The 25,595-nt window shown below is 39.6% G+C and overlaps 1 protein-coding gene across 1 annotated transcript in view; it reads right to left on the reverse strand.

The window, feature by feature from the left end:
* Positions 1–25,263, reverse strand: part of SDC2 (syndecan 2) — a 97,931-nt gene extending 72,668 nt beyond the window's left edge. Inside the window, 2 exon segments of the mRNA XM_077808925.1 lie at positions 25,196–25,251; positions 25,254–25,263. Coding sequence (XP_077665051.1) covers positions 25,196–25,251; positions 25,254–25,263 — 66 coding nt within the window.
* Positions 25,264–25,595: the final 332 nt, after the last annotated feature.

Below are 25,595 nucleotides of genomic sequence, written 5' to 3' on the forward strand. Positions count from 1 at the left end.
CTGCCAAGTTCTTCTATTTCAAGTTTTAAATTTTTTTTTAAATAATTAGTAAAAAGAAAATCTTAATTTCTCTAAACTGAAGTAATTAAGGAAAAGTATATAAATGTAGATTCCACACATATTTCCAAACGTTTGTCAACAAACACAAGAGAGCAAATGTTTCTTGTACATTTTCAATAGTGAATTATCCACACAAGTAGAGTATTTCCCCCAAGTTACAATAATCAAACCCTAGTGATTCATTGCCTACATTCTAATTTCCTTAATCACTTCACATCTGTGAAGTGAACATGAAGTTTGGACAAAGGAAGGAGATTTTTTCTGCTCTATGTGAATTTAGTGTTTTTGTAACAGAATTCCATGTCAGGATAATTAGGTCACCACTTTTTAAACCTCAAAAGGGTGAAAGTGAAACAAAACAAAACAAAAAACCCCACACAATTAAGCTTGGTAGGCTTTCTGACTTATGCTAAAGGGACACACTATTCAACTTGAAATGTAGTCAGCTAAGAAAAAAAATTGACAATTTCATCTGTTTCTTAGGCCCCCTGCCACTTTCTGTGGTTTTACAAGCATGATCCTGTTTTTATGGTGTTGTTCTTTCCTTTCTTGCTACATTATAGATCCAAACAAATCAGAAAGGTCTATACTGAAACAATGAAATGGATTATGAGAAAACACAGTCAAGTGCCCAAAGCAAACAATGAAAAAATAGAGAAAAATACTTATCAAATGATCATCCGAGGGGTTACTTGCAGCAATATCAGGTAAGAATTTTTTCAGGCAGAAAAGAGACTTTCAAGATGCTGTTTTTTAATAGGAACAGACAAGCCTGCTAGCTGATATATTTTACTATTAAAGGGAATACACATTTTACTGCAGTGAATTAAATCACTATGTAAATTAGCCTTAATACACCCTAAAATATATTTACTCACTCTTAATGGCATCTTATTAGGTGGGACACCATCTAGCCAGTCCTCTTTTCTTGATACAGGGAAGCTCTTTAATTTGAAGTTCTAAAACACTAGTGTTAACATGGGGGTTAACCGTGCTGCCTTTACTCACCATTGTAAGCACTCATTCTCTGGAATGGTTCCGCTGAAGCAAGCCAATGGGCCTACTTTCATGAGTAAGTGCTCCCCTACACCTGTAAAGGCTCCTGAATCCAACCTACAGTAGCTTTAAATAAATAAATAAATAAATAAAATAAAATAAAAAGACATTTACTCAATTTAAAGTGAGAGGCTGTTTCCCAATCATCAATTAAAACTTGGGGTTTTGTCAAGGAGATATGAAAGCATCATTTTCAGTTAAAGGATTTAACAGCCTACGATTTGGAGCTTTGGCATGATAATGGTATTTTATCCATTAATTCCTTCTAGACTAGCATACCAGTCACCTGAATTATGTTAAATATTTTAAAGACATATTATTGTTCTACAAAAAGCACGTACTAGATTAGAACATGAAAAGACTTTCTCCTAGAACTATGAAATTTCATATACTGGGCTGAATTCTCTCCTTGTATCAACAATGCAACTCGCTGAAGTCACTGAGATTTACATGGATGAAACCGAGCAGAGAATATGGCTCACTTCCCTTAGTAGAGTATTCCCATCCCATAAGCACAACGAAAAGGAAAGATTTTGTTTGGATCCCGGTAGAGAAATATTTTTCACATATATTATTTGCCTCGTGCTGCTCAATTTGTGTGCCCTGTTGGGCATGGCAACCGCAAATTTCTCCTGAGTAGAGCTGTCATTCTTCTAATAAGCCTATCTATTGAATGGCTAATATCCTGAGGACATTTAGCTCAGGGTAATCCGGTGAAGTGTGTTTCTGCATGAGAAGGGGGCTATACCTCTGGGTGATTCTTGCTACTTCCTTGCTTGCTGATAAAATCACAATATGAAGCGAAGTCCGATCAGTACAGGTTTGCAGGAAGTAAATTTTTTTTTTTATTAGAGTATCTATATCTCCAGCTGTTTGGCATGCTCCGCTCTCTCAATTTTCCTTGGGTCATTTTGTTCCTGACTGTTTCCACTGGTGTGCAGGCTCTCTCCGAGCAAAACACCAACCAATATGACAGTAATGTCTTCATCCCACTTTCACCTAAGGAGCAGAAGTGAAGGGGAGAGTTCCCCCTCCCCTTCACCCCCCCAAAATGCCCTACATTTCAGAACAGCTGTACAGGACAAGAGACTAAACTAACATTTGCCCTTGAGGAGAAAGGATTCCATAGTCTTATGTGACTGATTAAATAGAACTGAAAAATCAATCCCCTCTCAAACAGTTTGATTTCACCCTAGATGAATAAAGCATGAGCCTCCTGCTAGTCGAGATTCAAAATAAGATCTGCAATGAAATTCTGTAATATTCACAAGAGTTTGACAGTGCCCTTATCTCACTCAGCTAAGCAGAAAAGCAACACCCCACCCCACCTGCCACCATCTACATGATTAGCCTACCCAGATTTTGGGTCCAGTTATAGTGCAGAGGCTGCTCTGCAAATACTCCCCCAGGTAGCAAGTGGGCTAAGAGTGGATGAAGTCTTGCGTCAATCCCCAATCATAGAAGATTAGAGTTGGAGGAGACCTCAGGAGGTCATCTAATCCAACCCCCTGCTCAAAGCAGGACCAACCCCAACTAAATCATCCCAGCCAGGGCTTTGTCAAGCCTGACCTTAAAAATCCCTAAGGATGGAGATTCCACCATCTCTCTAGGTAACCATTCCAGTGCTTCACCACCCTCCTAGTGAAATAGTGTTTCTTAATATCCAACCTAGACCTCCCCCACTGCAACTTGAGACCATTGCTCCTGGTTCTGTCATATGCCACCAATGAGAACAGCCTAGCTCCATCCTCTTTAGAACCCCTCTTCAGGTAGTTGAATGTCTGGCCAGAGTAGCTACCCAGATGTGAGATGGGGAAGAGGCAAAATGTACCCATTTAAAGGGCTACAGTAACTCTCTTCCCAGAAATTCCACTATAAAAAAAAATCCAATATGCAACTACTTTACATCCGAGTTCCAATTCATCTTCACTTTCTATAGAACCTAAATCAATTATACAGATGAATCCATTTAAGAAAAAAACGTTTTGAGTGTAGTCTTTTGTTATTTAACAATTTCCCTTTGCTATAATCAAGTTTTATGTTCACTTTGTTGAACACTCTGCTAACGGGTACGTTTCATGTACATGTATCCAGTACTGATGCCTTCAAATCTAGAAACATCAATGTGTACCCAATAGGGCTGTCAAGTGTTGTGTATTATCCTCAATATACCATCAAAGCACTTGCAATAAGGAAAGATTTACAGGCTATCATTGTGTAGGCTATGAATGTGGGTTAACAATAGCATGCATTCCATTTTGTCTATGGCTCTGAATACCGGTTCACAGCATACTCCAAAGCCACCATTAAAATATACTGTATGCTGTGAATGCATGTTAACCACAGTATGAATTATGCATTTTCTATTTTTATTGTGTTCAGATGGTCATGTGCGGTTGAAGACATAAGCCCCGGTGTAATCTCTAAGAGCAAAAAAGACTTAAAATAAATGCAAGCCTCAGGGTGAGAGGAATGAATGAATTGTAATGGGTAGCCAATTTTAAACAGGTGGTTTGGTTTAACTATTAACTTTTGCTGTACGTAGTGCCTCATTCTAAGGACAATCAAAGCTACATATTGATGCAGTTTACAAAACAAATAAAATTTGGATGGTGAAAAGTAGTGAGAACTAAGTAAATTATAACTACATTCTTCAAAATTATTTGTAATGATCAAAGTTTAATAAATATACAATAGTCAACATCAAAACCACAACACCTACAAAACAATTGTTTAGGAGATAGAAAAGGGGAATAATTGCAATATCTAAAATATGATTATGTTGCAAGTGCTGACTTTTTGAAAAACAGTGACCATTATATAATAAACACTTTAGTCATTCTATGTAGTTAATTGACTAGAACAGCAGTGCTCAAACTGTGGGTCAGGACCCCAAAGTGGGTTGCGACCCTGTTTTAATGGGGTCACCAGGGCTGTCAGACTTGCTGGGGCCAAAGCCCAAGCCCAAGCCTCATCGCCCAGGACCGAAGTTGAAGCCCAAGGGCTTCAGCGCTGGGTGGCAGGACTCAGGTTACAGGCCCCCTGCCTGGTGCTGAAGCCCTTGGGCTTGGGCCTCACCTCCTTCCCCTCCTCCCCCTTCCACCTGGGGTGGTGGGGCTTAGGCTTTAATCCCCGCTCCTGGGGCCATGTAGTAATTTTTGTTATCAGAAGGGGGTCGCTCTACAATGAAGTTAGAGAACCCCTGGACTAGAAGAATCTTTAAGTAACAGCTATAAAGATCAAACTGCTCTATACTGTATAGTTTAACAGGATTTGTAGAGATGAAGGAAACCCAAATTGAATTTTCAGTAGCTGAACACTACATCTTGTACAATTCTCTAATTTTTCCCCCTTGAATACGTAACAGTTGTTTCTTAGCTATTTTAAAGAGTGGGTTGAGGTGAGAGAACGTTGAGAGAAAGATTTCACTACTCCAAGTTATCCGTACCCTTACATACAGGGAATACAACAGAGGGATTGAGCATCCATAAATCCCAAGGACTTGCTCTAACACTTCAGGAATGCAATGGAAGCTGCAGGTGCTCAGTCTCAGGATCAGGCTCAGCACAGGAAGTCCCTGAATTGCTAAAAGTGTTTAAAAGGATACTTCTTTGCATTCTAAATGTGAACTCCAATAACCTGGTTTCATTTTGAAGGGAAATTTATGTTCAAGAAATCCTGTCTCATGCAACCATCCAAGTTACCAGCAAACAGTTGCCTTAAATAAATGAATGAATGAATGAATGAATGAAACCACACTCTTTAAAATGCCAGGAAAATTGTACTGGTAACCTTGGGAATATGCTTGCGTAAGACAAGGGGTGCCAGTTAGAGACCAACATTTGTACAACTCCTTAAAAAGTCTGGCTGGTTTTGACAACAGTACAACAAAAATTCTGACAAAAAAGTATTCTAGGGTAAAACAGATCCATAAACAAATGCTTTACTAAATGAGACCACGCTTTGGCATAAGGCGGTTTTTTTTCCCCTATACATTTGTTTCACTGGAAGCCACAAAAACAAAGTAGTTTGGTCTACAGCCACTTGCTTCATTCTGCATCCAGAGAACAATAAAAAAGCAAGAGAAGGTTTTCTGTATGTGGGTCCTTGCATCTTTTAGTCTTGGAGAAAACTTCTCTCTTGGAAACCATATAATATTTAGTAAGCATTAAGACAACTGAAGCCATCAAAAATATCACCACTAGGTTAGGTAACACTAATATTAAAATGCTACATATCGCTGGCATGTTTTAAGTAGTTCTCACCAATTTCTTTCTTGTGCTTTTACTAGATTAACTGTAAAGAATATCAGTTGATCATAATGTAATTTTGATAGGAAGGATAAGATTGAGCTATAGCTCACGAAAGTTTATGCTCAAATAAATTTGTTAGTCTCTAAGGTGCCAAAGGTCCTCCTTTTCCTTTTGTGGATACAGACTAACACGGCTGCTACTCTGAACCCATTCATATGTGTGTGACTGAAGTAAACAATGTATATTTTCAAAAAGGTTTGCAGAACTTTATCTACTTATGAAGTGATGGCTTACAAAATAAAAGGAGAACCCAGGAGAGATCTTTATTAAACCTCAACTAAAGATCTCTCCCCTGGGTTCTCCTTTTATCAGTGACATCACATTAGCAGATAACACAGGTACAGTACATGATGTATCGTTGCCCAAGGAGACTATAAACAGAAGTTCAGTTATCTGTTTTACCTACTTTCAGGCATGATGTTTTCCAAGTATTATATCTGATTGTCAGAGGTTAAGTCATTGAAACAGTGTCCTAGACAATCTTATTTTTTTTAAAAATCCCACAGCTACAATTTCTGTTTGCAGCTGGATCACTCCAAAACTACATTATGATCAACTGAACTAATCACCTTTTCAGTTTTGTCAGGTAAAGTAAACATTAGGTTTCCCTCATGAAAAGCAGATAAATGCCCACTGTCTGTATGGGGGCTTGCTCAGCCTTCAGGTCATCCTAGAAAATGCAATCTGTATGATCAATAAATCCATCCCACTGAGATTAGGTTTAACTAACAATACTGAATATCCAGTTTGCATTACTATCAAATTTTCTTTAAATTTAAAGGAATCAATTTCTGAATACATTTTTTAAAAAAACCTTAAAAAAACCTATAAAAATTAATTCTGAATGTTTAGACCTAAAGCAGATCTTTTTTTAACGAAACGTTCAGAAATCCTGTTTTAAACCATTTTTTTTGTAGTTTATACATTCACGGATTTGAAATCTGGGGAAGCAATTATTTCATCAGTTCAATGGATGATCCATTTCAATCCTCACTGTGAATGAACTGAATTCACATCTGCTAAGAGGATTTGTCCTTGAAGAGCTACACAGCTTCTGTCTGCTGGGAGAATACTAGGATACCCACATCTCCATCCAAACTCAAAGTGACAAGCAAGGAAAAGGAAAAATTCCAACCTCAGGCAAAAAGCAGCAGGTGGGAAGTATTTTTCATTTATGTAAAACTATGCAGGGAGATTGCTTCCTAACTGACGCTGCACCTAGAAGAATCTCATTTACTATTATCAAATGTTGATAGCTAATATTTACTATAATAAAGCATTCAGAATGGATAGCCCAAACTATGTCCAAGTCCCTGAAATTAAATTATCTCACTGAAAAGTGTACAAGTGTATAAAAAAAAACAGATTCATAGTAAGCTCAAGTATATACAGAATACTTCCTGAAGCAGTTAATCCCTGTCTGTTTATAATAAGAGATACACAGCGGATGAGATAATATCTTTTATTGGACCAAGATATCACCTCATCCACCTTGTCTCTCTAATATCCTGGGACCAACACAGCTACATCACCACTCTAATTTCCATCTCTTATTATAGAAGTACATTATGCAGAAATATATTCATTGTGGAGTCAGATTTGCTAAATGCTAAAACTTTGCTTTCCCCAACTTAATGATCCAGCACAACCTGTTGCCCTATTCCTCACACTGAAATTAAGTAGTTCTCGCCTACCATCTAACTCAGGAGTGGGCAAACTATGGCCCGCAGGCTGCATCTGGCCTGCCAGCCGTTTTAAGCGGCCCTCGAGCTCCCCCTAGGGAGCGGGGTCTGGGGCTTGCCCTGTTCCGGCACTCCAGACAGGGAGCTGGGTCAGGGCCGCTCCACGTGGCTCCCAGAAGCCGTGGCATGGCCCCCCTCCGGTGCGCCAATGGGAGTTGCAGGAGTGGTGCCTGCGGATAGGGCAGCATGCAGAGCCACCTGGCCGTGCCTCTGCATAGGAGCCAGAGAAGGGACATGCCACTGTTTCCGGGAGCCACTTAAGGTAAGCACCACCCAGAGCCTGCACCCCGCCCCCCCCCGGAGCATCTCCCCATGCCCCAACCCCAGCCCTGATCCCTCTCCCTCCTCCCCCTCTCTGACCCTTCAATCCCAGCCTGGAGCACCCTCCTCCACCCCAAACTCCTCATCCCCAACCCCACCCCAGAGCCCACACCCCCAGCCGGAGCCTGCACCCCTTCCCACACCAGCCCCAATCCCCCTCCCACCCTCCAAACCGCTTGGTCCCAGCCCAGAACACCCTCCTACACCCCAAACTCCTCATTCCCAGCCCCACCCCAGAGCCCACACCCCCACAGAGAGCCCTCACCCCCTCCCACACTCCAACCCCAATTTTGTGAGCATTTATGGCCCGCCATACAATTTCTATTCCCAGATGTGGTCCTCGGGCCAAAAGTTTGCCCACCCCATACATAACTGATGCACGTAGTTTCTGATTTGCATATATCCTCAACTTGGTTGTGTGACCTAAGTGCCATATCTTGTATACTTCTACATAAAATCCAGTATTAACTCTGTACCCATCTTTCACAGTAGTGCTGTTGACCCTATAGTTAAACCTTAGTAACAGCTTCCATTATAAAGCTATTTTTCTAGGATTGGGATGGCTCAGGGGACTGGTAATTTGATATGAAGCAATTCATCTCTAGGTTACTCATCTGAATTAGCTCAGGTCACCACTTCCACTTGCTTTACAGGGTCTTAGTCCAATTCGTAATCAATCACAAAAAACCCAACATGATCATTAGTTGCACCAGCCTACAAATACTGAAAAAAAATGGATCAAAATTTAGAGTTATAACACGATTTCTTACCTTAGGTCAAGCTACTGGCCCTCATCTACTGCTCCACCCACTTCCAAGGCCTGTTTCCCACGTGGCAAATCCTCACTTTTGCCTAGTTCTCTCTTCTTCCCCTCTTGCCCAACACCACCCAAGTTTCTTACTGCGCTCCTCTATTCCCATATACTACTCGCACTTAACAGTAGCATGGTCTTCTAGCACCATATGGCAGAGTTCAACTAGTGTTTTCCTCTGACTGGATTTGGGAGAAGACAGGTTTAAAATGCTTGATCGGTCTGGTGTACATCCCCATGTCACAAGTGTGCAATCCAAGATGAACCCTGCAATTGTTACAGTTGTTGTCAGCCTCAGAAGAGAGGCCAAGGATAGAAAAGACATGGACACTGAACTGCCCTCTCACCCCTAGACGTGGTTCCATTAGAACAATGCTGAGTTCCACTGACAGAGCTGTGCTAACTTGTACTGTTGATATGTGTTGTGGACAAAGTGTGTTTCAGTTTCCAGGGTGATAGAACAGAGATGTATTTTAATTTTTTATTTTAAGGCTGCCAAACACCCAATAAAAAGCAGCTATAGGGAAATGGGTCAGAATGACATCTGTGATCTATCAGAGACCTATGGGAACACACTAAGGACAGACCAATAGTTGTTTTCAGCATTAGGCTCCTTACCAAAATACATATTTACTTGTTAGACCATGACGCCACCAAGAGAGACATTCCGTTCTTTCGGGAAATACCACCCATTTTACAACTTCCCCAAAAAGTATTTCCTTTTACTTATTGTGGATTTTTTCCAAACTATCAGTAAAACAAGCATGATATGAACATCAAACGTACAAAGAGTTTCACAGTAAACCACCACAACAGTTTCTCAATCACAGCTTTCTTTCCCTAAGCGTGCTCTCTCTCTATTTTATTATTTTTCTAATAGAAGTGGAACTGGAAGAAAAAGTGTCCCTCCACTTCTAGAAAAAATAAAGAGTTAATTCTAGAGCAAATATTCATCATGGGGCAAGCCACCTGTTCATTTTTAGTTCAGACTCAACAAAAACAGCATCATCTACTAAATATTCAGCATTCAGACTCTTCTGCTACTGCCAATTCCTAAAAACCAACAAAAAATTCCAGAGGAAAGAAAAATATTCCTATTTAACTCCTCTCCCCTTCATTTCTCTTGTGTTTGTTTCCTCCCACCTTGGAAAAAATTAACACCTCCCAAGAAAAGCCAGCCTTGCAACAGGACGATTTAATCACACGGTAAGTAAACTAAAAGTTTCCAAAGGCAGCGATGTACTGTACTCACACTGTATTCATAGGGATTAAAACACCTCACCATCCATTCCTAGAAAAAGCTTGAGATAAATATTTCCTGCTATAAAAGTATTGGTGCTGCTTTTAGAGTCTTTAAACTGGCTTCCTAATCATCTTCAGAGAATGTTTGTTGCTGGCTAACCTGCCTTTAGCAGAGCAGAACTCCTTAGATACAAAAGCTCCGTTTCAGATGTTGCAACTTCTGCACTACTATAGCTCCAGAAGTAGCATCCTCGCTTTCATGGTAGCATACCTTCTCATCTAGTGTCTCAACCGTTCTGTCTTAGGTGCTACTGCAAAAGGCTACATTGGATGTTTATAACAACTACATGTTTGAAAGCCAGGGAACTTGGAGTTCATAGTCTATTAAGACCTTGACTCTGATCCGGTACCCCTGCACTCTCTCTGCCTAATAGGAATAACGTTTCTCAATTGTGAAGTAGCTCTTTGGGAATATTTCACATTCTCGATCAGAAATGAAATGAGAGGTCATGTGGTCTTCCACAAATTGACTGGAGAAGGGTCTGTGGCCAATATGAGGCAAGGATCTGAAGTCTATTGGAAATATACATGGAGTATGGTAGTCATGAATAAGGAGGATGACAGGGTCAGAGTTAAGGCTCTGCAGAAAAATATGAACCTCAGGTTTTTCCTGGTTTTGCAACATGTTTTATTAACTAAACCATTCCATTATTTTAAACTAATGTATTTTAAAATGATAATATATTAACTATAGTTTGTCTAAAATTCCTTCTTTCTGAAAAGTATTTTAAACACATTGATGCATGATAATAAAATGCCTTGATTTAAACTTACTACTACAAGCTTCTCGCTCTGGCAAGTTTGACTGGCAAAACTTGTTAGGCTAGGAGGGGGAATGGTGCATGGGATGTGACAGGGAACAAATTACATTGTGTGCAGAGTTAGCCGGGGGTTGAGGAAGAAACAGTGACAACACTGAAAGAGTTAAACTTGCTGAAAAATGAATGGGAAGATTGTGGTGGCTCACCTCCATTCCCTGATACCTCAGTCCTTCACACACACACAAGTTTTCCAGTTCGGCCCTCCTTCCTCTAATTTTTTCTTCCGCTCTCTGACTGCAATAGACTTTCCAAGGAGAACAGGAGGAAGATCTTCCTTTCTATGAAGAAACCTGGAGTTCAACTACCTGTGCTTGCTGTTGCAGTGAGCAGCTGGTGACCAAAAACAGAGTTTACGGCTGCACCTCCCTTTCTACTCAACTGTGGCGTTCCAACTGAAACTTGACAGTGAACAGGTTCAGTTCCCAAGGGCTTAAAAAAGCCACAAGAGCAAAGTGTGCACCCATTTAATCATAGTCATTAAAGGGGTATTCCCTATTAAGTGATTTGTACAAAAATATAAAGGCATATGGTATGCCTTTAAAAATCTACTGCACGTAATGGGCACCGTAGGCTCAGACATGTAATTATAGCTTAAAGATCTATGGACCCTCAAATAGGATTGTTCCTCAAATAAGCGTCCTTTAGAGCAGTGTGTCAATCCTATCTTGGATTGCGCCTCCCAGTTTTTACCCTTGAATTCCAAGAGTGTGTCTTTTTAGGCAGCTAAAGTAGAAACTGTCACTTAAGGGTAAGTGTAAGTGTCTGTGAGGGGTCTGAGGGTTAATAAGTTGCTCATGATGCAGGGTGTGCATAAGCAAGCTCTCAGATAGCAGCTGCTGAGCTGAGGATAATCCTTCAAGAGTTCTGCCACAGAACCCTTCTTCTTTCTACGCTAGTGAAATTGCTTGGCTGCAAGCCTGTGGTGGTAGGACTGTATGTTCCAGACACATTACGCTAGTGACTGGTGTGGAATTGACTTAGAGAAAGTCAGGATCTTTTTCTTTTTAGATTTGTTCTGTAGTGCACATGCATGTTTATATAGGCTGTCATGGTAGAGTAACAGTCATTTTTTCCTTGCAGAATCCATGGAAAAAAGGATAACCAATGAAAAACTGAAGTAATAAACTGCACTACCATGCTGCCAATATTGAAGCACTGTGATTAAAATAATTTGCAGGGGATTCTACGTTTGTTTGGGGTTTGTATTTTGTCTCCCCCCCCCACCCCCACCCCCATCTTGCAATAGTAACTGTGATTAAAGTGAATTTACAATGGGGTTAGTGTCGAATAGTAGGCATCCTTAACTTGCTATTTCTTGCTTTAATCAATTTTTATTTACACTGTGCCTTCTACCTTGAAATCACAGTTATTGTTTTTATCCTTTACACAGTCAAGTTCAGTCAGACTATGTTTCGAAGGGCACTCAATGTGTTGTGCATCATTTGAAAAATGTCATCTCTACCAAAACATTGCACCTGGCCCCCAAAAAGTCATTATTCAGTAAATCCTAAGAGTTGAGATAAACCCAGAGCTGGCTCTGCACACTAGTTTTCCAAAAGTTTTTCAGGGGAGGGGACAGAGATGGAGGGTTAAGGTGTTCAAATCTTGTTGGGACCCATCTCTGATTAAAAATTTGCTTAACAGGATTTAACACTATCAAATATCCATGCTTGTCAAGCTGGAAGAGGAGAAAGACTGAAGATATTCTGAAACAGGGTTAAGGTATCTGGTAGAGCACTGTAAACTCCCTCCTATCAGTCCCATGAATATTACAGAGCTGGCACAGTAAGGAGCAGCCTTGAATTCTGGTAATGATTAGTTTGGCAGAAGTAGGGAGCAGCTCACAGCTCCCCACAGCCAAACCATAGAGCAATGGCATTTTGTGATTATGGTATCCTAAGTAAGCACATTTTCAAAAATGGGAGAGCACAGGAACTGGATATGAAGCAGCACCAAAGTGTAAACAGTAATTAAGTATTTATATTGCCTTACTAACTATAAATTGTGGATTACTGGTCATTCCTAAATCAAGGCAATGCACCACAATAAAGCTGAGGCTATGATGGAAAATTTTGTGATAATTTTCCAACAGCCTGGCAGCTAGACTGCTACTAGCAACAGTACCAATGCTAGCTTAGACAGGGTTTAGGAGTCTGGGATTTTGGTGTTTATTTTGAAACATCTTGAAACAAATACAGGAGCTACGCCAACTCTGGCACTGATTCAACTGTACCGTTGTTGAAAAGTGGGACAAAATTTTCTAGACATGGCCTAACTGAGCAATATTTAGAGACATAATCAAATCACATCTGTTGTTAATTATTTAGCAAGAAATCAAAAAAATTAAAGCATGCACAACAAAACTAAGAAAAGGGGACCCTATTCTGCAAATAATTAACATTTCAGAATTTGGTGCTTTTGCGTCAGTGGAAAATGAAGTAACCATTATTTTAACTACTTACCATTTTTCAGAGAGACTCATTAAAATAAAGAGCAACATGACAACATTAAAAAACCTCCTCCTCATGTATGTACCACACTTCAGGTTCAGCTTCCATTCACAAAAGTCTCAAGCAAACAAGTCTGTCATAATAAAGGCTAATTGACAACTGCAGAGTACAAAATAAGAGACTGCCTCTACTTAATTGAAGGTCATTCCTGTTAAGCTGTATGCTATATTTAACACTAGCTTTGTAATGGCTGCTTCTGTTCAAATGCGGTGCGGGGGGTGTAAGAAATGAAGAATCTACCATCAAAAACTTTTGCAACAAATTAGCAGGACAAGGCAGGCTTGCGCATTTCCTCAACAAAACTAGGTCAGGACTGCTTTGAATGGGTCCATTTGAAGACTATACCAGACTTCAGATCAAATACCTTTTAGTGGATTAGAACTAACAGTTTAAGAGGTGAATTTATATACCACTAATTATTACTAGTATTATATATTGCTGCCTGCTTCTCCACCTGTGGACAATTAAATGGCCTGTTTTCTAAGTTCCCCAGAATAAGTCACTGGATCAAAGAGTAGTATTTATTTCAGATTCCAACAAAGGGGGAAAAAACATAATTCAAGAAGCAGCATTTCAGTTAAAAGAGTGAGTGAAACCTATCACAGAAAAACTGGAAAATTAGTTAAATGCCCTCTGTATATGTGAGAAGAATATGTATGTAACATATACTTATATACTCTAAAAAAAACTACACATCAAGATTGTGGTAAACAGTTCAAAGCCAGGAAATGTCAAAATTAAAGATACACATGTCACCTTATCTCTGCTCCCTGTGCGCAGTCTTTAATTATATGATCAAATCCTATTATTTCTGCAGGATCCCTGCCTCATTTACCACACAGTTTGGAAAAGTATCAAGTGAAAAAAACTGAGATTTGGAGAATCCCTTCTTCATTCAGTGTCAAAATTCTGTTCTGAGTAATCTTCAAGGATATCCCCACATAAAGCACACTTCAGTAGCCCAATTTAGGTCTGTTCCCAGATACCTAAAGTACCAAGTTATATATTACATCATCTTCCCAACTAAGCCTCATCCTTCATGCCAACCACTAACAAGTATGGACAATAGGCCATATATTCCAATTACCTTGTTCCACTCACGCATTACAGACCCCAATATGACAAATGCACACATGCTTAACCTCACATAAACAAGTCGTCCCTCTGACTTGTGCACATACACAAGCGTTTACAAGATCAGGATCACAGCCATTAGTCTTAACCTTCAAGTGATAGACCTTGGTCTTCATTCCTCCCAATATCCATGCATAGAGATTCACGTCTGCACAGAATAGCTATGGACAGCTTTTGTTAATTCTTTGCCCCAAATACACCAATGACAGTTAATAAATAAATTATACCGACAGACAGACAAAACAGGTGGGTTTTTAACAGGACTTATGATTGTAGAAAAAAGTGTTTTTAGAGCAAAGTATAATTTATATTAGAACTGTTTTATAAAAACAATGATCATTACAAAGTCAAGCTATTCAGAATTAAGATCTAAAATTTCTTAGAATTCTGATTTTTAAAGTAGGAAAATTCACAGTTAAATTCACCATGAGAACCTTAGCTATTTCTACACACACAAGGTCTACCACTGGTTACCGACCACCCTTTGGGTTTGTTTTTGTTTTGTTTTTTGGCACATCCCCTAGCGCTACCGGCTAACACAGCTGTAGAGGTTTTAGGTTGGGTTCCCAATTCAATTGTGTTAGCTAACTTGATTAAGCTAACTCAGCAGAAATAAAGCTTTTACATTTTTATTTATTTATTTAGGCTGTACAGATCCATAGAGAAATCCTGAGGAAACAAAAACAAACTACTGAACAACCCTATCTCAGAACAGTTTCATCTCAGGGACCACAAAAACTGGAATGTGTTACTCTTAAATCATATAGTAGTTGTGCCAACTCCAGCCTTCTTTACAGCCATAGTCTGCAGAAAGATGTACTTTACAAATTCCTGGCTGAACAAACAGCATTTCCTGAAAGTGGTCATTTCTCACTCTTCTTTGAGATTCCATGCACCAAATGTCACTACATGCACAGCTAGTATATCAATATATAAAATTCTAACACTTACAAGAAAGGGCAAAGGTTGGTGCGGTAAAGGAAAATCATACTGAGCATTGAGTCATTTATGCATTAAATTAGTCCTCTTAGTTTCAATACTCTTCTTGTAAAACTGGAGAAGTACTAAGTTAAGAAGTCTCCAAGTTAGATGTGCACAGCCATAGACTACAAAGGTCCAAAGTGGTTATGGGGAGCTTAAAAAATAAAACCAACTGATGATGGGAAGGTGGCAGAGTATGGCCACTGTACCAGCTCAAGATGTTCACAGGCACGAGTGTACTTTAACCACAGAAAAGATACTTCAACATCTTATAAAGAAGGTATTGAGAGTGGCTGCGTTCACTAAAGGCCAGGGTCTGACACACTTGTGTTCATTAACTTACTCCACTGAATTGAATGGGACTATTCATGAAATAAGGTGCTCCATCAGTAAGCATACAAGAATCTGACCCTATGCAGTCATTGTAGCTTCCTGATGAAGTTTGAGAAGTAAAATTCAAAATTATAATCCAGTTATCCAGCTACAGATATTCATCACCAGAAAAGAAAGATCATGATCTCCTAGCCGGACGGGAGGGGTGGGGGCAGAACAGCAGTATTAGTTAAGAGCGATATCTGGGAATCCAGCAGCAGCCAAGGATACAAGAAGATTTTCTGCATTTGAACCACAGCAATAAAAGATGGTCATACCCCCAGAGCATTACTGTGGGGTAAGTGATATTTTCAGCTTGGCAGTAGTGTAAAACAGAGTGATCTCACATATCATTTAGGCCCTGATCCTACAGTGGCATTCACACAAGCAGAGCTTCATGTACGTCAGAGGAGACTGGCGTAAGTGCAGGGGTTTGCCCATGAACATGTCAATACAGCATCTGAGCCTTAGTGACGCCATATGTAGAAGTATCTTACATTGTGGAAAACAGTATTGTCCTTGAAATATGTATTGTCAATGGTCTCAAACAACCACCAGTAAGACACACTGTGTGATTTACCCAGCCCTACTCCACTGGTACAGACCCAGGTGCCCACAGTAACCCTAGTACATTACTATTCTTAGGTGATACGGTGCTGTGAATGGAGTACTGTGGTGATCGTGTTTAGTTTTTAAAATGATACCCATTGTATGAAGCTCTCATTGCTTCTCCTTTAACCTCAATCCCTGCAGAGTCTTCAACAGTTCCCAGGGAGGATCCAAATATTATAGAGTAGGTTGGAGATTAGGTACAGGATGTACATAGTTAGATCAGAGCAATCAGACCAGCAGAGTCCAGTTATGCTTTTTCAATCAACCAGGCAGTGTCAGGTACAGCCATAAGAAACTACACTCTAAACGTGATTCTGAGGTGTTTCGTTAGCCAGAGGTTCACCTATTTATATACCTAGGCATCGATACCACGTTCACCAGTGTGTAATTGAAACACTTATCCTGTCACTACAGTTCAGAAGGGCAGAGGTGATATTGAAGAAGGGGGTAACTCTACAGCATTCTCCCATCGGCATACTTACTCCACCTCTGCGAGAGGCTCTCCTGATGACATAGTGCCAGGGTAGATAGCTCTTAGGTTGCTGTAACTTGCATCGATCGGGGGTTGTCTTTTGCACACCTTAAGTAATGCAAGTTAGATCGACTTAAACAGTAGTGTAGACCTGCCCTAAGAGAAGAAGCATGAACTCGACAGGACTGGATAACATTTTAAACATACAATTAAATAGGACTTTTTAATATATATTGTAATTTAATCAAAACTTTAAAAGTATCTCATAAAAGATTCTCAGAAATTACCCTCTATGTATAGTGTATTTAGCTTGTGGAATTAAAGGAAAGATGCTCATGCTGTCTCTAACTTCTAGGAATGCTAGAGGTAAGAGTTTTGAAGACCAAAAGCAATTTTTTTAAAGCAGGTTTTTTCCAGGCTTATTTAACTAGCTGTCTTTCCAATGTTCTGCGGGGGATTTCTGTGGTACTTTAAAGATCTACTACATTTCTAAAAACAAAAACAGCTTCCAACTTTGAGCCACAAGTGGGAGCGTAACAAACAGCCAGTTCAACACTCAACAATATAAAACACTCTCTGGAATATATCATTTCTGCAGAAACATGGCAGCTTCATTTTAAACCACTCAATGTTACAGTCAAAAAACATAGCTTTATTGCTGAGAAATAACCAAATAACATGCTGAGGAAATTGTAAACAATCCCACTGAAGACCAGAGACTGGAAGCTGCATATGACATTTTAATACAATAGACAGATATAAAACGTTCACTGAGTTAATAAAGCAGCAGCAACACCCAACCTCATCCCCAACATTCTGTACTAATCTACCTTGGGACAGACAATGTTTTCTTCTGTTCCCTCCCTCCCCTTTTAAATGTATTCTCCATACACATTATCCGCTGCGACTGCATTTTTGGAGAACTTTTTACCATCAACTTTATGTAAGCAATCTATTCATGTCACTAATTTTTTATATGCATATATCTTACTCCTGGACTCTTCCTCTCCTTGCTGCAAAAAAATTTACACTGATAACTTTCACCATTGATACAAGAGACCCATATGTATTCCCACTTCAATAAAATCATAGAATATGTTTCATGTCCCTAATCCACAGGAAATTCACAAAGTGTAATGTACACCCAGCAATGTTAGCTTGGCCCATTGAGGCATACAAAGTATTTTGCATTACTGTTTATGATGCTAAATGTGTGCCTCAAAATGCATGTGCAGTGTGGCAGATTTAATGTTAGTGTGAGAAGCTTAAATTTTGGATTCCTGACTTATGGTATGTTTACATTACACTGAATTAATTTTTTCCTATACCTTCTTTGAAGGATTTTTTGTTTTTCAAATACCAGAAAAACCCATCAAACTGACGTATTTATAACTCCATATTTGACTGTGGGATCACACAATATGGAAACGTACCAAAAATGGTCTGACATTAAATGAAAGGGGATGTTTATGGTTTGGAAACAATTTACGGAACACTCTGAACCAGGGAACTCTCCATCCAAAAAGGAGTAGGATTGCTTAACTGAGCAAAAGGAAAATCCACACTTTGAATGATGGTCCACAGGCCTGCAAGCACTCTCTTGTAATTTGCCTCTACAGTCTCCCATCTGAATACTGATCAAGCCCAACCAAGCTCAGCTTTTAAAGTCAGATGAGATAAAGCACATTCAGACCAGCACAAACCTCGATTGAGGTGTTCCATTCAGCCAGAAGTTACCTATTTATCTAGCTAGGCATTTATATCATGCTCACCACTGTCAAATCTGAACGCCTACCCGTCACTAAAACTCAGGCAGCAGAAGGAGGCAGACTGACCTACAAAACAGATTCCCCATGGAAGGAGAGGAAGATTGAAAAAGACCTCTGGAAAACTGTTCTTACATTGATGAAGGACCCATTTTGTTGATTTGTTTGCGGATGCAGGTTTGGGGAGGGTACCAAAAGTATTCTTCACTTAGGATGCCGATGACCTTAAAGCCAGGCTGGTCAAGCATCCAGATGCTCTCTGAAAAGGGCTACAACTCCCATAATTTATCAATTGGCAGTATTTTTTAAATTACATTAGCCCATTAGCTTAACATTTCTGAATTGTCCTGCAAGTGAGAAGTTAAGTATGGTTATTAGATACACGAAAAGATCTGAAAGACTACAAGCAACCCTCAATTATATACATACTCCTCCAGAAAATTTTTTTCACAAAATCTATGAAACTATGAAATAATAGCAACAAGAACATTTGACACATCACATGATATTTAAAATACAGATGGTACTAGACTTGTGGTTAGTGGATTGGAATGCTCATGGATATTTTGGTTCAATTCCTGGCTCTACCACAGAACTTTGGTTTTATCTTGGGCAAATCACTTAATCGTGCTGCGCCTTTAGAGAGTACAGAGTGTTTATTTGTTTTCATGCACATAATGCAAAAGATAGAACAGATTTTATCTAAACTTCCCAAAATAAATTCACCTTTGGGCTGAAACAATTTAGCCTAAAAGGGAAATTTGAGTAAATTGTGTATAGCACTAAAATAGGGATTTAGAATGAAATGCCCAACTCACACTTGAGTTAAACATTGCTTATGTGGCATTATAATAGCTTATTTCCTGACAAGGACAAATTCCACAGATTCATCACTGCACTATTAGTCATTATTTCACTCTAAATGAACCCACTGCTCCAGATCCAGACAAAAATAATTCACTCAGTGTAAGTATGTCCTCCAGTACAATGGTTTTCCCACTGCTGTTGCAGAGCACACACATTTCAGGTTGCTGCCTGTAATATCTTTTGATATTATCTCTCAAGACCATGCTATTCAAAAAAATAAATAAATAAAACCACTCAAAATAGAGATGGTTATTGTTACAGGGCCCGTCATTAATGCACTCTCTTTATTCAAAAGACTTCAAATCATGTTTCAATCTGAACAAGAGAAATCATGTTCTCAGATCAATCATGCAATGTAATCTATGCATAAATTACCAGATCTGTAAAGATTACAAAACAAGTGGTAAGCATGAACTAAAGACAACTAAACAAAATCTGTTCACAGAACAGCCTAAAGTAATTCTCCCATATTTGCTACAAACAGGAAACCATGTCATGCCACTCTAGTAATGTGACTTGAACCAAGACCAAATTGCTCACTTATTGCTTGCTGCAGTTAAGACAAGAGGCACAGCATAAAAGACATCTTTATGGCTTAGATACAAGCAATGGCTTACAGGGGTCTAGAATAAGCTTTCCATTCTCAAAAAATAACATCTCTCTGTTAAAAAAATATAGTCAGTCAAATCTAGTAAGATTACAAAAAGGTGCTTTTCCAGAACTAGACAAGCACTCTTTGTTCAAAGTCTGAGCCTCAATAAAGCTAGTAATTCTTTGCCATAAGGAAAATGTTTGAACTAGTGAATGAATGGCAAAAGTCAATTTGGAAGGATAATCTGATTAATAAATGCCATCCATATGCCACTGCTGCTGTTTTAAGACAATTGGTGATGAAGAGAGAGAGGCATACAAAAAAACCGTTCAATATATCAGTTAGTTCCTAAGGTCTCCTGCTTGTCCCTTTAAGAGGCTCCTCTGCATGCCCAAGATTCCCTGCTTTACAAGTTACGCACAACATTTAAGGTAGCAATCCTCTTCTGATGAAGGACTGGATCATGGATGTCTTTTGAATCCCTCAGATGTCTCTCCTCTTAATTAGCTGGAGGAGGTCTTTGCTGATCGGTATAAAGAAATTATCTCTAATCAAAAAGGAATCTGTCAGGAGCCAGGCAGGGCATTAAAAGGCAATGCTATTAGATTTATGTTTAATGGACTGTTAAAAAGTGAGAAATATCCAATGTTCAGAGACACTAAAAACCACAGGAAAACAGGATGCAAAACACAAGCTGGGGATTTAAAAAATCCACACCTCTGCTATCCAGTCTGGCCTTGTTTTGGTCATCTTGAGTTTTAGTGATATACATGTATATCTGGGGGGAAAGGCAGGAAGTGTTATATAAATCCATGGTACACCCACATCTTGAATATTGCATGAAGATGTGGTTGCCCCATCTCAAAAAAGATATATTGGAATTGGAAAAGGTTCAGAAAAGGGCAACAAAATGATTAGGGGTATGGAATGACTTCCATAATGAGGAGAGATGAATAAGATTTGGACTTTTCAGCATTGAAAAGAGACAACTAACTGGGGGGATATGATAGAGATCTATACAATCACGACAGGTGTGGAGAAAGTAAATAAGGAAGTCTTATTGACTCCTTCTCATAACAAAAGAACTAGGGGTCACCAATGAAATTAATAGGCAACAGGTTTAAAACGAACAAAAGGAAGTGTCTTCACACAACACACAGTTAACCTGCGGAACAACTTGCTGGAGGATGTTGTGGGGGCCAGGACTGTAGCAGAGTTCAAAAAAGAACTAGATACATTCATGGAGGATAGGTCCATCAATAGCTATTAGCCAGGATGGGCAGGGATGGTGTCCCTAGCCTCTGTTTGTCAGAAGCTGGGAATGGGCGATAGGGATGGATCACTTGATGACTACCTGTTCTGTTCATTCCTCTGAAGCACCTGGCATTGGCCATGGTCAGAAGACAGGATAATGGGTTAGATGGATCTTTGGTCTGACCCACTATGGCCATCATTATGAGGTCTAGATCCACACAAGGCAGATTTGCTCTTCAGTGGTGTGAGGAAGATCCATGCAAGTCAAAGTCCATCTTCATCACACCATTTGAAGCAACTAGCCAGCCCAAACCCACCACAGCAGGCAGCCAAGCCACAGTAACACCTCTGCCTCTATGTCCAAGCATCATCCAGTTGTGGGACCAGATCCCAAAACACCAAGGAGTTTATCTTAATCTGTCCCTGAATATTAGGCTCTCATCTACTTTCTAATAATTATCTATTCAGTGACTACAGTTTAGAGAGACATAAAGACAATGTCTCAGCCCCTAAGGACTTCCAAGTATTAAATTAGATGCAATGCTGGCTTCATGGCTACCATGTTCAAAATGGAAATTGGTTTATGACCAAAGGCCAAATAGTCAACTGGTTTCAATATTTTTTAAGTTTAAAAACCATGTATTGAACTAGGAAAGCCTGGAGGTTTAGCTCAGCCCAAACTACCCTCTGACAAATGAAAATATTTCCAAGTACATGACGGTGCTAAAAATATATTAAAAATACACACCAGCATAAGTCTGCCAAAGCACAGCCAGTATCAAAGTGGTTCAATAATTTCAGATATTTAAAATACCTTGTTAAACATACATGGATGAAGGACTGGGATGGGTCTAGTCGGAAATGTAGCTAAAGTAAGAAGGAGCAGCTTTGACACACTATGTTAGCATGCAACAGATACTTAACAAGACACTATAAGGAAATACTCCAGCCTCTGGTTTGGAGTAAATATGGTCCACCCAATGTGTCTTTACAGTCTATGTATGTACATTGGGAAAAGCAAAATTTAAAAGTAACCTTTGTTTAGAAATGCAGTGAGATACTCCAAGTAGCCCAGCAGATTAAACTAAATTTACTGAAAATGGACACTCTCCAGATAAACCTAACATGTGACTCATTACTTCATTTTTTCCTCTCCCCTCTCACTCAGATATCTGTCTCCAAAGTCCATATCATTCCTTCTTCTCAATTCAATACCAAACAGCCCAAAACTCATGGGCAACCAGGACACAACAAGTCAATACAGGAAAAGATTTTAGATTCAAGCTCTTAAGAGGTCAAATATTTTTCAAATGATACTGGATACTGCCCTGATATTTGTCCTTTTAATGGCTGAAACACACTGTGTCAAAGTCTGTTCTGTATGTCTACTTCACAGCAATCAGACTAGAAAGAGGGAAAACACATTGCAGAGATTACTAAATTCATGTTGCTATATCATTGTACAGTGTTATTTTGTACTAAAAACTAAAGACCAATCATGTGCATCTTTGGGCTTTTTGTAATAAACCACAGGGCAGAGATTCAAAACATACTGTTAATTTCTTGTGAAGAGCAAACAGAATTACTCCTTTTTAAATTTATCTCCGTAAAAAAGGAATGCTAAAGGTTCTTGTGTATTCTTGTCTCTTTTTTTTCAGAAAGCTACTAGAATAAGACTTACAAACAACTACTTGACAGTGCCCCCTGAGAACTGATAGACTTTTAAACATCCATATAAATTCCTCTTATCTCCAAGATTCCTTTATTTTATTAAGAAAAATGTTTATAAAATCCTCCTCTATCTTTTCCTAAAGATAGCTCTAAGAAAAAACTTAACTAGAGAGGACAGTACATACTTACAGCCAGATACTAGAAACACAGTGAAAGAGCAAGTAGTCCTCCTTTACTTATACAATAGTTTCACAACTTTCTTCCAGCTGCAAAGGCACTGCACTAAAGGCAAGCAGCCAGCACTGCTCCCCTAGATACTTTATGCTGCACTTCCATTAACCCATAAACCAAGCAGCACTGATACATTCCCACAAACTGGCCTCATGGCTCACAGTGGAAGAAGGCAATAGTCCTAAGGCAAAACATAAAACTTAATACTTTACTAATTGCTGTGGCATTTTAATGGTTACCACACCATCACAGAACTTCACAGCTATGGAACTTCTAGAAGCAATTATAGCTGTAAAATTTAAATAGAAAGTATTAAAATATACTGTACCTCATTAAAGACTTGCTATAATGAACTGAATCAAATTTTTATTTTTCATAATACAAACTAAAATCACTAGTTATGCTGGATTGCATTTTTTAGTTATTTTAAAAAAGTATTAGCCTTAAACGGCTTTCATGAACAACCAGCTGACCACTAAACAAGAGATCCTTTATTGTGTTCATATTTAAATAATATCTAAAACACTTTCAAAAGATATTGCACTTGAGTAAGATTGTTAGCCACAGTGGAGCAGCAGTTCATTGTAATTGAATTAAATTGTCAGGGTACCTTAATTCATATTGAGAAATGTTAAAGATCCTAAAAATCCTGAGTCACCTTCCCTCAGAGAATTTCAAAGCACTTTACAAGCATTAGTGAAAAAGCCTTAAATGCTAGTAAGGTATTATCATCCCCATTTTATGGAGAAAGAAAGTAAGACACAGAAGGTAAGTGACTCTTTCCCTACAAGGGATTCAAATCCTTGCAGCTGACTTAATTAACAAGGAGGGCCAAAGTTAGTGAAAATACATTTGTGATTTTTGAAAGCATACACAGCAACATTAGACTAAGCTTCTCAGAGAAAAACATCTGTAAAGTGTTATCAGCGGAAGAGTCATCCTTAAATCTCTCCATGTTTTGAGGAGGCTCCACTTGTATGTTTCTCTCACAGAGGAGCTCTTGTTTTCCCTGACTGTGATTTTAGATACCAGATTGCCTGGAATGTTTCTCAAGGGTAAATACTCGGTCTACACTAGGAAGCTCTTTTTTCAAAGTATAAAATAGTCTGACAAGCTCAAATTCTCAATTTTATTTAAAAAATCCTTAAATGAAACGAGGCAAGCTGAGATTAACATCACTTTATGTGCTAAAGAAATGAGGGTAAAAGACCTCAACTTTTCTGAGCTATTGATTTTTTTTTTCCAGTAGTTGTGATGCAAGTGTTACACAGAAAGCTGCACAGGGAATACAGAATGCAAGCAAATCCCTCCAGGGAGTCATGTTGACTCCAAATTTCACAAACTTGAGAACATTACTTCTAGCCTCAAAGTAAGGGGGGAGGGAGGAGAGAACACAAACATGCCTCATGGGAGCATTTTTTGTAGTCTTCTTTTACCTCAAAAGTTATAACTTAATTAGGTCATATGGTAGCTAGTGGAGATACAAAATGCAGCCTTCTTGGGCAAGTAAGTGCTGTAGCTGAATCCGTCAACTCACAAGGGCATTTTCAGGAACAGGGAATTGAGTTATTTTGTAAGGCAACAATTCCCTTCACTGCAGAGGAAAGAATGAGAGGCAGGACAGTCTATTGGAGAGCAAATCAGAAAACACATACCGTTCTTAAACCAGAGCACAGGAGTCAACTGAGTACCAAACTCCTACTACTTGGGTGGGAGAAGGAGGGAGGAAAAGCAGGAGACAGCAGTGCAACCACTTAAAGACCAAAAGTCTTCCACTGCCCTGAGCACCATTGTTACAGCCCAGAGGAATCCCTGGTGGTTTCTACAGCTAAAAAGCTGTTAGTGACTGGAAAACAAGCAGGAAAGAGCACAAGCCAGACATATTTTCTACATTCTAACTGTGCCAACAAATGCCCCTCTCCGCGCCACCAAAACGTATTAACCAGGAGAAGGCAATCATTTTTGCAAGTCACAAACCTCCAAAAATACAGCTTCTGAGAGAAAGTACTGTCCTATCATTATACACAGCGAGGTTAATCTAAATGCAAGACGATTTTCAAACTTATTTTTAGTGCAAGGCTGTGTGAATTCTGAGCCCCGTCCCATCACGTTCGCCTCCAGTCCGCCAACAACGCTGCGGCAGCAGAGCCCGCAAAAACACCAAACTTTATCTTCTAGGGTGCGACGGTCACACCAAGAAGAGTCAAGTCTCTCACACACACCCAACTCTCCCCCCCCCCCCCCCCCGCCACTGGCTGGCCCAGGCTGTGTTTTTGTTGTTAAGAAAAAAAAGTCTCCAGCTCCCACCAGATGTCTGTCGGAATCATAATGTACAGCCCCGCGCAAAGGGGGAAAACACCCCTTGGACAGATCATCGAAGTGACTTCGGCAGTCTCCTGCCCAGCAGAGGTAGCAGCAGCTCGTCCTGCCGCCCCTTTCCTGAGACAGTATGGAAGAAGCGGGTTTCTCCCCAAGGCAGCCTTGAGGCTGCTCTGCCTCCACACCCCCCACCAAAAGTCTCCCACCAGAATGGGGGGGGGGGATTACTGCACAATCTCCCTCTCCCCCAGGACTTTGTCTAGTCACGGCAAAGACTCAAAAGGAGCGGGGAATCGCTGCACCTCGGCAGAGTAACTCCTGCCCCTCTCGGAACTACACTGTGCCCGGCGGGGATACAGGCTTGTTTGTCCGCAGCTTTCCCAGGAAA

The sequence above is a fragment of the Eretmochelys imbricata genome, chromosome 2, assembly GCF_965152235.1.
Source record: "Eretmochelys imbricata isolate rEreImb1 chromosome 2, rEreImb1.hap1, whole genome shotgun sequence".
Lineage (NCBI taxonomy): Eukaryota > Metazoa > Chordata > Testudines > Cheloniidae > Eretmochelys > Eretmochelys imbricata.